This window comes from Halichoerus grypus, chromosome 3 (genome assembly GCF_964656455.1).
Source record: "Halichoerus grypus chromosome 3, mHalGry1.hap1.1, whole genome shotgun sequence".
In the NCBI taxonomy this organism is placed as follows: Eukaryota; Metazoa; Chordata; class Mammalia; order Carnivora; family Phocidae; genus Halichoerus; species Halichoerus grypus.
In genome coordinates this window covers 192,098,482-192,111,907 of record NC_135714.1, presented here as the reverse complement: position 1 = coordinate 192,111,907, position 13,426 = coordinate 192,098,482, and the positions used below count along the sequence as shown (strand labels likewise).

General features: G+C 37.9%; 1 protein-coding gene across 38 annotated transcripts in view; it reads right to left on the bottom strand.

The window, feature by feature from the left end:
• SORBS2 (sorbin and SH3 domain containing 2) overlaps positions 1–13,426 on the bottom strand; it is a 345,960-nt gene that overhangs the window by 66,698 nt on the left and 265,836 nt on the right. For 21 of the 38 annotated variants that reach the window (XM_078069765.1, XM_078069763.1, XM_078069766.1 and 18 more), the window contains 2 exons: positions 7,010–7,045; positions 3,312–3,450 (listed from right to left, as the gene is read on the bottom strand). In XM_078069765.1, the coding sequence (XP_077925891.1) occupies positions 3,312–3,450; positions 7,010–7,045 (175 nt within the window). The remainder of the gene's footprint in view (positions 1–3,311; positions 3,451–7,009; positions 7,046–13,426) is intronic. The other 17 variants (XM_078069784.1, XM_078069786.1, XM_078069785.1 and 14 more) reach the window with 1 other exon arrangement.

Below are 13,426 nucleotides of genomic sequence, written 5' to 3'. Positions count from 1 at the left end.
TTTTCTGAAGAAGGGTGAAGGAAAGAATAGCATTTGCTGAAAGACGGTGTGACCATGTAACAGCCGCTGTGTTAAGAAAGTACATGTATTACCTCGTCTTATCCTTCTAGTGTGTTAGCTCCGTTCTATAGATGAAGAGGCAGAAACTGAGACGTTAATATTATTTTTGTGAAACTCTGACTACTATTTGTTAAAAATGCTGAAATGTCCTCTGAGAATAAAAGATATGACTGTCAAGTGTACAGCGGCAATTTTGTAAAAATAAAAACAAAAATCACATTAAGAAATCTTCACCTCTGAACATATATTTAGATGTGAAAGCTTCCGGATTAAATAAATGATTTTAAATTATTGGTATTGATGTTTATTTAAGTAGTTATGATGGCCATAATATCTTTGCCTTAACTTTAAAATACCAAAACCCATTTCTTGCCCCTTGAGTATAAAAACTGCCCTACGCATATACATTAGATGCGATTTCTCATGTTCCTATCTTCATGCCATGTTTACTAACTTTTAGTATACTTTCCTAAGAAACAGAGAGGACTTTATGTACTATATATTCCATTTACTCTTAGTTCACAGATATCTATGAAGATCAACATTATTACCATTCATTTTGTACAATTGATAATACGACTTCCTGCTTTTTTACAATAAATTTCAAAATTTTAGTGAGCAAGAATGATTCTTGACATAGGTTGTCTGATCTGGTACTCAAAAAGGTCTCTTTTTATGTGGCTATGGAAAAGTTCTAATGTTTCAGCATTAATGGATTATCTCTCTCTCTCTCTTTCTCTCTCTCTCTCTCTTTCTCAAAAGATATGACTGTGTTTTTGTAACAAATTTATATAAAACTTCATAAGTAAGATTTTAAAAAGATTTAACTCATCATTATAGAGATAAGTACAGTGAGGATCCCTATAAGCTAAAATCTTATAACATTTATAACTGCTATCATTATTATTATGGCTATGTTCAATTGAGTTTGCAACAGAAAAGCATTTTCGATCCATTTCTGATGAAGAATGGCCTCATCTGTCATTGTATGTAAAAGCAGTATCTTTTCCATGCAACTCCAGATGAAGACACAATGTGGTATTTGACTCTGATTTCCCACTTAATCCCCAAAAGGAATTGAGTTGGGAACTGTGATGGTGGTATTTCTACTAAACAGCAAATATTTTTTGAGCACCTCCTATGTGCAAAATCCCAGCTCAAGCAAACAGTATTAACTCTGTCTTCACATACGGTTCACAAGATTCAGTGAATTTATAGCTTACATAATACAAGTTTAGCCTTTTATTTTATTTGTCTTTTATAGGTCCACTTACTCTCATTTTTGTAGTCTTTTGGCTTCAACGCAATATAAAGTTTCTCTAAGGCAGGATAGATTTGTATATTCTCCTCAGGACCTATCTCAGCACTTGGCCGATTGGAATCTGTTCGACTGTGTTTATAGAGGGAATTTCTTTCCATGTAGTACGGTTTGTATGTGAATCTACCCATTGATATGTTCTAATATGAAAGCCTGTCTGCATTCAAGTATTTATATATTTTGTTTCTTGGGGTGGAAGGGACAAAGTTGTGTTTATTAAGACAGGTAATGAGCACAGAGAGTCAGACTCCGATAATAATTATTTGGGAAAACATTACGACCTAGAATAACTTGTAGTTTTACTATAGATGTGTGATAATGCATAGCTCTGTAAAAAAAAATCTAGGTATAATGGACTCCCGTCATAATCCTGCACTATGGACTGATTGTTTAAGAGCAACATCTTGGCACAAAGGCATTCTACTTTCTTATGCTCTAAAAGGACATCATTGTAAGAGTCCCAGATGATCCCCAGGAGCAGCATCAGAGAAGGCACAAGTATATTTAGACTTTTCTTTAATGAGTCTCAGGGCTTCTTGTAAGTGTTAGAGAGGTTCAGTTGACTACAGAAGCTGAGATCCGCAATGTACACGCTGAATGTTCCTGGGTAAGCTGATGGCACCACGTCTTTCAACAAACAGTGTTGGGGACGATGCTGCTTGCTGTTAATGAGGAAATGGGAGTGAAAGCCCTGTGTTCTACGTTCTTTCTGTTGCTTGTTGGTGGTGGCCAGAGCATCGGTCCTCTCCTGATTTTCTGAGAGGTGTGTAGCTGGCTCACTTTCCACCACCTTCCTCCCTGCTGTCTGGAAGCCTTCCAGTCGCTCAACATCATGGAAACTTTCTCAGCTTGAATTCGGATGATGGTTTGATTTGGTTTGATTTTTAGTGTTTGCGGTGTTTTTTTTTTAAACATTTTTAAAAACTAAGAAATACCTTATTTTCTAAACAGTCCTATTATATTTTGCCACATAAAAATGTTTGTCATTATATGGTACAAGTTCTTATCCAGGAGGTTTCAAAGAGGTCACAAGCCCCATGAAATATATGCTTACAATTTTTTATGAATGTTCAAATATTCATTTTTTTTTTCCTGGAGGAGAAATCCCTTTCATCAAATTCTTAAATTTTCAAAGGATTAAGAACTCTCTATAAAAATCAGGGATCATTCTTTAAAGGAACTGCTATCCCTGACTGATGATGGTCTTCTGGTCTCAGTTTGAAGAGTAGTTTCCCACTTTGTGAGGCAGTAGTTTACTGTTTACTGTTTGGTGAGGCAGCCTGTCCCCTTGTTAGACTGTTTTAAGTGGTTTTTTTTTTTTTTTAAGATTTTATTTATTTATTTGACAGAGAGAGAGAGACAGTGAGAGAGGGAACATGAGCAGGGGGAGTGGGACAGGGAGAAGCAGACTTCCCACGGAGCAGGAGCCCGATGTGGGACTCAATCCCAGGACCCTGGGATCATGACCTGAGCCGAAGGCAGACGCTTAACGACTGAGCCACCCGGGCATTCCGACTGTTTTAACTGTTAAACAATTCTTTACATATACCAAGACCATTTTCTACAATGAAAACTTTTCCACAAAAAGGCTGTGTTGAACATGGAGGTATTTGCCATCCGTGGAAATGTGCTACGTGAATGTTCTGGTCGTGTGAACTCTCCTACCCAACTGGCCACTTTTTTCTTTCTCCCCCAAACACTTAATAGCCTCAGAGGTAGATGCAGCCATCATCATTTTGGGTTCGCTGGATGCCTATTTTCTCCCGTGTTGAATCCTCAGCTCTTAGTTCCTCCCCTAGGATAGGGTCATTAAATAGTGGAGTATTGAATGTTTCTTCCTCCCTTTTTGAAAAATTACTCTGGCATCTTCCCATGTGGTTTGTACTTGCTATATTGAAATTGTCATGGAAATCACGACTATCAAATGACTCACCAAGTGAGCGGCCATGCTGCATGATAATGCTTGAATTGAGCGAGCCTGGGAGAGAGTAAGCTGAAGGGGAAAACGGCCTTTGATAGTAACTCATTGGACTCACAGCACCTCCAGAGTTTCCATTCACTGTTATCTGGCTCTGAGAAAAGAGCAAAGACATCCTGTTACAGCACATAGTCCTCTGTAAACATCATTCCTTTACATGACAATAGGAGACTTCACTCACATTGACAGTCATCAGCTGTCAAATGTTTATTTACTTTGAAAACTGATGTCTAGACGGACCGGGTACATTTTTTCAGTGTCCTCTCTATCTTCCTTCATTTCTGAAATCACTGTCTTATATGTCAGAGGGCACAGGAGGTAATTAGGAAGAATAGAAGCAGCTGACATGGCACTCTGCCAAGAGAGATGCCAAAAGCATCCGTGGGAGTCAGTATAAAATAAACGTGGAGGGTGAATTTGCTTTTATAGTCATGACGAGTGGTCAGAAAATTGTCACACTGCTCTGCGTGAGGGATTTGAAAGGAATCTTCTTGGATAGGAAGAAGGGCACTGGTTCTCAGATTTAGGGCTATCTTCTAGTGAATGGATGTTTCTAGGCGAGGTGATAACATAAGGAACACAACTGTTTGGATTTATATATCATGAAGCAGTCTATTCTGGAAGAATCAAGCTTTTCTGATAAACCACTGGCTTCTCCCTATTCCAATCTCATTTAGCGCTTTACGGGTCTCTTTTTGGTTTCTTAATAATTTATTGTTTTGATTGCTTTATATCTGAGTATTCTATATCCCCAGTGATATCTCAAGATACTTCTTGGAGAGTCATATATCTGCTTCTATGCGTTCAACCTGGGCTAATAACATAGTAGATATTCAATAGATATATATTGTAATTGAAATGGATCAACTGAGTTCACAAGAGGTTGAGCTCACCACTGTTAAGGATGCCTCTCTATCCACAACACAGCACCCAGCATGGTAGAGATTACATAATGCATGGGAATGAGACAAAACATTAGTGAAAGCATTTAGTTAAAATACCTTACAGCTGAATACACACAAACACACATATGCACATAGAAAAAGAACCATCATTTGTGAACTTTTCCTCCTTATTTTAAAACAGATTAAACTTCTAAAATACAGGCCTGAAATGTAGGTAGTCAATTAATTGCATATTTCCATGATTTTTCACTTTAAAGCAGGTGTTTTGAAATGACCAAGAGTTAATCTAATTTCACTGTCTTGTAGCCATATCACATCTGTCCTATAGTCAATCAACATTCCATTATAATAATGGTGCTTGCTGATTACGTACTTCTCTAAGCTGTTCCAGAAACCACTCTCCTGACAGAAGCCACCATATCCTATAGGTCTGCTCCCCGAAGAGCACTGGACATTCAAACGGTGTGAGGTGCTGACCTACCCCAAATGCTTCAGAGCCTGTCTGTAACTTTGACGGATTATTTGAGAGTATTTTTCCCACCTTGCCCAAATCAGTTTGGTTGTTCTGTGTAAATATAATTCCAATCCTATTGTTATAAGGTGTTACAGTGAGTGTTTAAAAGCAGGAGAATTCTTGTTAAAAACCATCATGTTACTTGGTTACTAAACTTAGGAAAATTGCTTTGAATCCTATTTTGATGGTTTCAGTAACATTGATTATGGGTAAAAAAATAAATACTGCAGATAGACTTAGGCTTTCATCCTGTTAAACCAACTAGGAGTTTACTAATGAAATAATACCCTTAGAATTTCAAGAAAATAATTTATTGTTAGAGTGAAATAATTATCAGGAAAATCATCTCTTGGAGAACCTAGGCGCAATTTCAGTTGTAACTTGAAACTAAGTTCAGTTACAGCTAGCTCTGGTTCTGCCCACAGGACTATACGCATGCCTCTCAGGCTCCTGAGGAGTCTTGAAAACAGCAAATTGAATCGATTGGTGCATAAATTGATATATCATCCTGTGAAAACACAGGAGAACATGAGGAGAGGCCCAGGCCTGCTGAGCTCCTGGCTGTGGTGATAGGGGGTGGGGTGTCCCTTGCAAAGTGAGTTTTTTTTCTGTAGCCCAGTCACTAACTGGAACATTTCACAGCAAAGTTTTATATCCAGGCTTTGAATGAATATGAAATCCCATGTAAAGTATTGTTAAGTATTTAAGAAAGATACTAAAAAGTTTTTAGTATCTTTTGTCTTCTATAATTGCAACTTGAAAAACATATGGCTTATAATATTTCTCCCTGCATGAAATTTTCAGGTTTATGACCTTGACACAACATAAAATCTATGTACCATAACTAAAATTTTGTTTATAGCAGTGCTTATTTCGAACTGCATTATGAAATCAATTTTAGAAAAGAATTCCTTTTTTTTTTGCCTAGAGTTATGTAACTTTCAAATTGAAGCCATTATCTATACATTATATGTGATTGAAAATCTGTACTTTAAAATTTCAAAGCATTTTAGTCATTTGTGAATCATTTATTAGGGACAGCTTGTCATAAAGACATATTTAAAGGATGTCCTATGTATAGGAAGTATTTCTATATTGCTCTAAGTGGAAAATACATTATTGATATATAAAACCATAAACGAATTCACAAATTTCTATGCCGGAATGGCTCAGGAAAAATAATTCCAAAAAATCAGAGGTCTAAATTTCTGCATTGTAGACTAAGAGTATCTACATCATTCATCCCTGTAAGACAGGTAGGTTCAAAAGATGTAGCTGTTAGTGAGAGAGAAGCAAGAATAAGCATCATGCAGGCAGCAATTGTGTATGTGAGAAACAAGGATACATGAGCTATTCACACAGAACACGTTCGTATGAATCTCAGAGGTAAACTGTTATCTACCAGGATTTAATACTGGGTTAAAATTTGTGAAAAATTTTATACTTTCCCTATAATCTAATCATAATAATATTTTATATATATACTTATCTAAATTTCTGAGACAATTTCTTTTTTTAAAGATTAAAAATATTATCAAGGCAAACCACTATACAACTCATTAACTAGAGCAACACAGTATAAATATAAATGACTCTAAAATGAGTGAGGAGAATATAGTTGATTTTTTCATCTCAAAGTAGGTTTATGAGGATGACTGTAAAGGATTTTCTGGAAGGACAGACTGTATGGAGTTGGTTTAGATATAATTTACACTTATGTGAATAAAAATGCTTGGCAGCAAAATGAGATGGCAGACAAGAAATCAATCAGTCCTTGTGTTTGTCCCATGGAGATCTGTTTAAAAAGTGATGGAGGTGAAAGAAGGAAGAATAATTTGATGCATGACAGCAGGGGTGGTTATGGGGGTGCCATCTGTCATGGCAGACCTCTGACCCCCGGTTGGGGAAGGTTCCAGAATGGTCAGGGGTGTCACGAGTCAGCCATCTGAGCTCATCTGGGGTGACAGGGGAAGACTCCCTGAGAGAGCCTGAGGTATGACTGTGGGTCAGGAGGTCAGGAGCAAGGAGAAGGGGTTTATAAAAGCAGTGTGAGAGGGTCGGCGGTGGGGGGGGGTTGTTTGTGCAGGTGTGAAGGCCCCAAATCAGCAGGTGGTGGCGTCAGTGACCTTGGCTGGAGCCACTGTTGGGTAAAGTGGTTCAGTTAAAAAGCACCACAGAAGGAAGGCATGAAGGAGAAGCTCCTGGTGTGGTTTGTGTGTCTGTGAAGCATTTACCTCCAGCACACTGGCAGCTAAGTTCTGGTTTCCAGGCTGAGTTTGAGGGAAGAGTCAAAGAGATATACATTATCCAGTTAGTAAAAACATCTCTTTTTGCAATGTGTCAGAGACGGCTTTATTCAGCTTTATCATCAGCTGTATTTGCAAGACCTTTAAGGAATACATTCAAAGGATTAGGTGTCAGCACACAGTACAGAACAAGCATGGAAATATGAAGAAAATGAATCCGGTAAGTGTTTTTGGAAATAAGACCAGTTTTCACACGGCACTGCGTTGTAATGTTGAGTGGGAGCTTTGAGAGTGTTGGCATAATGGAATTTTTCCCTCAGAAGTTTTGTGTTTGGTACCTGTGACAGCAAAATAATACCAGGTTGTCTATTGGTTGGAGAATTCGTTTCCTTTCAGTAGAAAAATCTTATAGCAGATTTATCCTTACTGACTCCCCCACCCTGGAAATTGTCCCCCGAATATAAAACAGGTTGCCTCATTTTTTTCTGACTTACAGATATAAAGAATGATGAACCAAAAGTGATTAAGTGGAAAGGGAATTTTGTTTCCTTTCCACTCAGTGAATCTCTTTTTTGATTTCACTATAAGATACTAAGAGAATTGAACTTTAAAATAACCGAGCAGTGCAAATAGAGCTACCTGTGTGCCAAAATGAAGTGGACACAAAAATCAGCCCCTGATGATGGTTAGAAGGTACCCCAGTTGGTTAGAGCTGCTGTTGGTTTTAAGTCTAGGTAAAGGAGAAAGAAACTGGAGAAACAAAAGGTTCAATACCTCCAAGGCTATATAACCCAAGAGGCTAAACATGGTGGAGGGGTTGTCCGTGAAAGGAAGAGAGTGGATGGCCCATTACAGGTTTTGTAACTATCCCTTCGTACCATTGTGATGTCTATCCACACAGTCAACTATGATTATAAGCATCACCCTGATCATGAGTAAAGGAAACTCTGAAGCAAAAATTTTTTTCTCAACTCCTCCCTACCCCCATCAGAAGAGTTTTTTTTTTTTTTTTTTTTGAGTGTTTGATGTAGTGCCAGTTGTAAGACCGATAGCCAGAACTATTCTAGGGCATTAATACAAGGATGGGGAATGAATTAAAGAAAACTGTATATACTTAGAAATCTTGCCTCGTAAAGGTTTAAATGGTACTATTTGGTGTTCTTGGCCAGCCAACATTTTAATAACAGTTGATGTCATAGAGGCTATTGATCTCATAAAAAGTCATAATTAATTCTTTTTCTCAGACTTTTAATTGAATACTTAAAATCAAATATATCTCTTTCTCTTAGTCATAGCTACCTTAAAAAAATCTCATGAAAACTATTGATTCTTCTCTTAGGAAAAATACACAAATTCATGTATACATAAAATTCTGCATAAACTTAAGGGGTTCGTGGATACTGGAAAGCACATTCTTAATCTAAGGAGTTAAGAAACCCTGGGTAAAAAGACAGATTTCCTTATCCTATTTTTATTTAATAAGATTGTTGTTGTTGTTTAAACACACTTATTAAAAGTGATACTCTTTTACTGTATACAGTTTTAAAATCTCTAGAATTAACTGACAGAAATCTTCAAGTTAGCCAGAACTTAAAATGTTCTAGTAGGAAGGTATCCACGTTATTAGTAAATTTTTATAATAAAGTAAAACTGTATTATTATGAAGTAAGACTATAATATTATGAAACTACAATAATTATAATTGAAAATGTTAGAATCTTGCTAGAGGTCCAAATGCAATTCAGTATAAAGCTATCTTGGGTGAGGATAGTGTCCATGGAATTTCTTATAATAATGCAGTTTCACTAAAGAGTTTTCCATATAACATGAGTCTCTTTAGTTTTGCTTATGTAAAGTGGAAATTTTGTTAAGTAATATAAATCATGCCAAAGGATTTGAGTTATATGCTCAAAGAAGTTTTTTCCCTTCAAAATTAAAAGGAAAATCTAATGACTGTAACCCTCAGTGGATTGGCTTCTCTGTATGCATCCTTTTGGAGTTGCTACATGTCAAACACTAAAGCCTATTCTCTAAAACCACCATTGTCATGGGTAATATGATCAATCTGGTTTATAGCATCGTGTGTAGGAATGGTTTTTACCCATTCATTGGTTCTTCCAAAAGAGTGCAGAACTATTTCACTTTTTGAACTTCTCTCACTATCTCCTGATATGTTCACAATTTTGAGTCTTAATATATGTGTGTGTAACAGATGAAATAACACTTGGTGAGTCATACCACACTTAAACTGCTATAGATGAAACTAAAAAAATCAACTCTATAGGCTACCTACACAAAATCTCCTCGTTAATGAAATTCTCTCTCAGACATAGCAGGAGAGGAAACTACATTACACATGTTTCTCTGAGGAAAATGTGATGAGTAAGAGCAAGAGCCTGAAAAGGGGAGAGGAAATATGTTACTAATCTGGATTATTTAGAGTAGGGAAAATTAACTTAAAACAAGAGTAGTTTTTTTTTCCCTACGGAATTTGGTGGCAGACAGATGACTGCAGAAAATCATCTTAGTTGTTTTGTGTCTTCATCTTTCAAGGCATGTAAGGTTAAGGTGTTTGACTATAGGCCAAGGCTCACCAACTTTTGTTGGTATACGTTCCTTTTTACTTTCTCCAATTGTTAATCTGTTAGGGAGGGAGGAGCTTGAAACATCAGTTTGTTGCTGCCTGGTTTCTACAAAAGAAAGGGACAGCACTTAAACCCCAAGACACTTAATATTCTAAGAGAGAGCATTTGGTTATTCAGAATAGCATTGAACATCTTGGTCCAAATGAATTCAACCCAGAATGCTAAGGGGAAGCTGTTGTTGAAAGAGATCACTAACTCTAGGTTGGGTTCCTTGAGGAATTAAGGAGCAAGGAGATGCAGGAAGGATGAGTGTCAACAGTGGAAAGGTGTATTGGTGGTGTGTAGGCCTAGCCAACTCAAATTCCTACCCTGGGCTAGGAATGTACCCAGAATGTGCAGATCGGGCCAGGCATTAGATAAGAAGGAATGGTGGGGCCATGGTGGCATGGGGAAGGCATGTTCCTCCTTAAAGCCACCAAATTAAAAATAAAATGAACTCAGTAGCAAGCAAACAAAATATATCTATAATTGCAAGTCCTCTGTGGTACTCAGATGGAGAATATGATTTTGAATCATGGGAAGGTGTCATATTTTAAGAACGGTGCCAGAAGATGGGGTTCAAGAGTCAAGTTATATCAGAAAACAGAGGCAATGGAAGCTACTGGTTGACCTGTGGATCTGGAGTCAGACAGACTGGGGCAGGTCCTGTCACCTCCCTGGGCCTCAGCTTCCTCATGTGTAAAATGTGGACATTAATAAAACCCATCTCCTAAAGCTCGTAAAAATTAGGTGTGGAAATGTAAGTACTTAGTCCAGTGTCTGGTGTGTTGTCATAGCTCTCAATAAATGAGTCATTTTTTTAAAAAAACTGAAATGCTTGGAAGGCACAGGAATGCTTTGCACAAAGCAAAGAGCAGGGTAGAGAGAACAAAAATATGAAACTGTCATATAGAAAAGGGAGAGAACTTCACCTCTTTTGCTCTGGGGGAAGAATATGCAGAAGTTAGGGCAGATTATGACTCAATATTATAAATACTTTCTCATAATTAGACCCGACAATGGCTTGAGCTTTGCAGAGCTGCCTCTTAAAGTAACGGAGCTCTCCATGCCTAAGTGTATTCAAGAAGTCACGCACATTCATTGGTTTGGAGGTGTTGTGGAGGAGATCCTTGGTGATTTCTAAATTCATATCAGGCTCCAAAATATGCTCTACTGTTCAATCCCTCAAATATTCACATGACATACATTAGTCAGATGAAGCAATTGCCCGAGACCTGATCAACTAATAGCATAACAGACCAACGAAGAAGAAGTTGTGGGACATTGGTTGGCCGACCTGACGGCATACCTGAGTGATCTGGGCTGGTATTGATGGGATTGGTCTAGAAAGCTCACTCTATATTCTACACCTTTCCTATCATTCCACACTGTTGACATTTGTTCATGATTCTGCTTTCTGTAACTTATCCATCTCGATCCCATGGAGCAAAAGAGATGACTTTTCTTCTTCTTCTTCTTCTACATGACAATGAGACAAATTCTCCTCTGAGTCCTCGACATATGTGCTGCAGCAGCTGTGAAAGTAAGGCTTTGGCAAATGATTGATTATGTTATTTCATAATAGAAGGGTCGAGTTTATCTTCCTGAAGCAAAGGGCACAGCGTTCACAAATGCCAGGGAAAATGTTCAGGGTGTCGCTTTTGCTGTCTTTTCAAAGCTTCTGGCTTCAACCTTCACTTATCTGACATTGAAGAACAATGTGACGTTTTTAGCAACAGGATATCTGTTCCCACAGTAACAGAAGGGGAACACACCTCATTTTGTGTTCTCGCTATTCATAACTTTGTAAGAAGAAAACTGAAACATATAAAGTTTATAAAGCAGTATGTTATCAAATACAGAGAGAATCAAAATGCCTAAAAGTAGGTTGCTGTTTTCTTCTTAAACCCATGGTCAGACTTTAATAAAAACAACAACAAAAAAAAGTAAATGAAACTGGTAGGACGCTGAAGTTTCCTTTTCAGTTCTCAGTGCAGAGAGTTTTTGTTTATAATAGAGCCTATATCGGGCTGATTACAGCTCTCAGCGTTTAATGAGAGGTCTTGCCAAGAATGTGGAATGTAAGTGTTTAAAATGAAAAGGTCACCATTATGAAAGGCCATTACATGGAAAATCAAACTTAAAAATGACATATATCAGAATAGGCAAGATGTGGAAACAACTTGGATCGGTAGGTGAATGGATAAAGAAAATGTGAATGGATAAAGAAAATGTGGTTAAAATGCCCCAGCATACTTCAGCTCTAAATGTGGTTTCTAAATAACAGTGGAATGTTATTCAGTCTTAAGAAAGAAATCTTGTCACGTGGATGATCCTTGAGGACATTATGCTCGGTGAAATAGCCAGTCACAGAAGGACAATTATTGCATGATCCAAATTACATGAGGTATCTAAAATAGTCAAACTCAGAGAAGCAGAGAGTAGAATGCTGGTTCCCAGGGGCAGGGGTGGGGGTGGGAAGATGGGTTGCTGTTGAACAGGTATAAAATTTCAGTTATGCCAGATGAATAAGTCCTGGAGATCTGCCCTAGAACATTGTGGCTGTAGTTAACGATACCGTATTGTACATTTTAAAATTTGTTAAAAGGGTAGATCTCATGTTAAATATTCTTACTACCAAAAAAAAAAAGTCAAAACTACAACAATGTTAAGCCACCTTTTGAAAAAGTGCTATAAAAGACAATACACTGTCATCTTGGAACAAACTGCAGGTCAGATGAAATAAACTTTAATCCACTCATAAAAAACGTATTGTTGAAAAGAATATATTTCCTTTTCCCAATCAGATACAGAGTTTGGAAAAGGGATACTAATTTATTTTTTATTTTTTTAAAGATTTATTTATTTGAGAGAGAGAGAGAGAGAGTGTGAGCAGGGGTGGGGGTGGGGGCAGAGGTAGAGGGAGAGAGAATCTCAAGGAGAATCCACACTGGGCGCTGAGTTGATCCGGGGCTCAGTATAAGGAACCTGAGATCATGACCTGAGCTGAAACCAAGAATAGGACGCTTAACCAACTGAGCCATCCAGGTGCCCCAAAAAAGGATATTATTAAAGAAAAGACAACAATGACTACATATTGAGGGATTATTATGTAGCAGGCACTATGCTGAATTCCTTATATACGGTATCTTACTCAAACCTCACTCCAGTGCTATGACATGAATGCCATTAGTATTCCCATTTTACAGATGAAGGACTGAGACTCAAGGATGTGGAATAAGTGGATGAAAGGGCTTACAATAATCACACCTTGAAAGGCTGACTTTGCAATTGCTCTTCTCCTAGTCTCTCTTAAGCCCAATCTGAGAAAGTCTCTGTCCCCACTACTAAGTCAAGGGTAAGTTAGCAGGGCTCATGGTACACTTGTCCTATCAGCAGTATTTGTGCAGTTAACCGTCCCTTCTCCATACACTTTCCTAGCTGGGCTTTTAGGATACCACATGGTCCTGGATTTCCTCCTTCCTTAGCGTACGCTCCTTTTAGTCTCCTTTGCTGGTTCCTCCTCTTACTATGGTGATGCTCTTGGGCTCAGTTCTCAGGCTTCCTGTTTGCTTTGTACTCACGCCTTGGTGATCTCATTCTGTCTCTTGCCTACAAAAACCATCTATAGGCTGATGGCTTATATCTCCATCCTAGATCCTTCATCTGAATGTCAGACTCCTATATCGGACTTCATACTTGACCTCTCTATGTGGATATCTAATAGACACTTCAAACTAACCATGTCCCAAATGGAACCTCCGATCTTTCTTCAAACCTG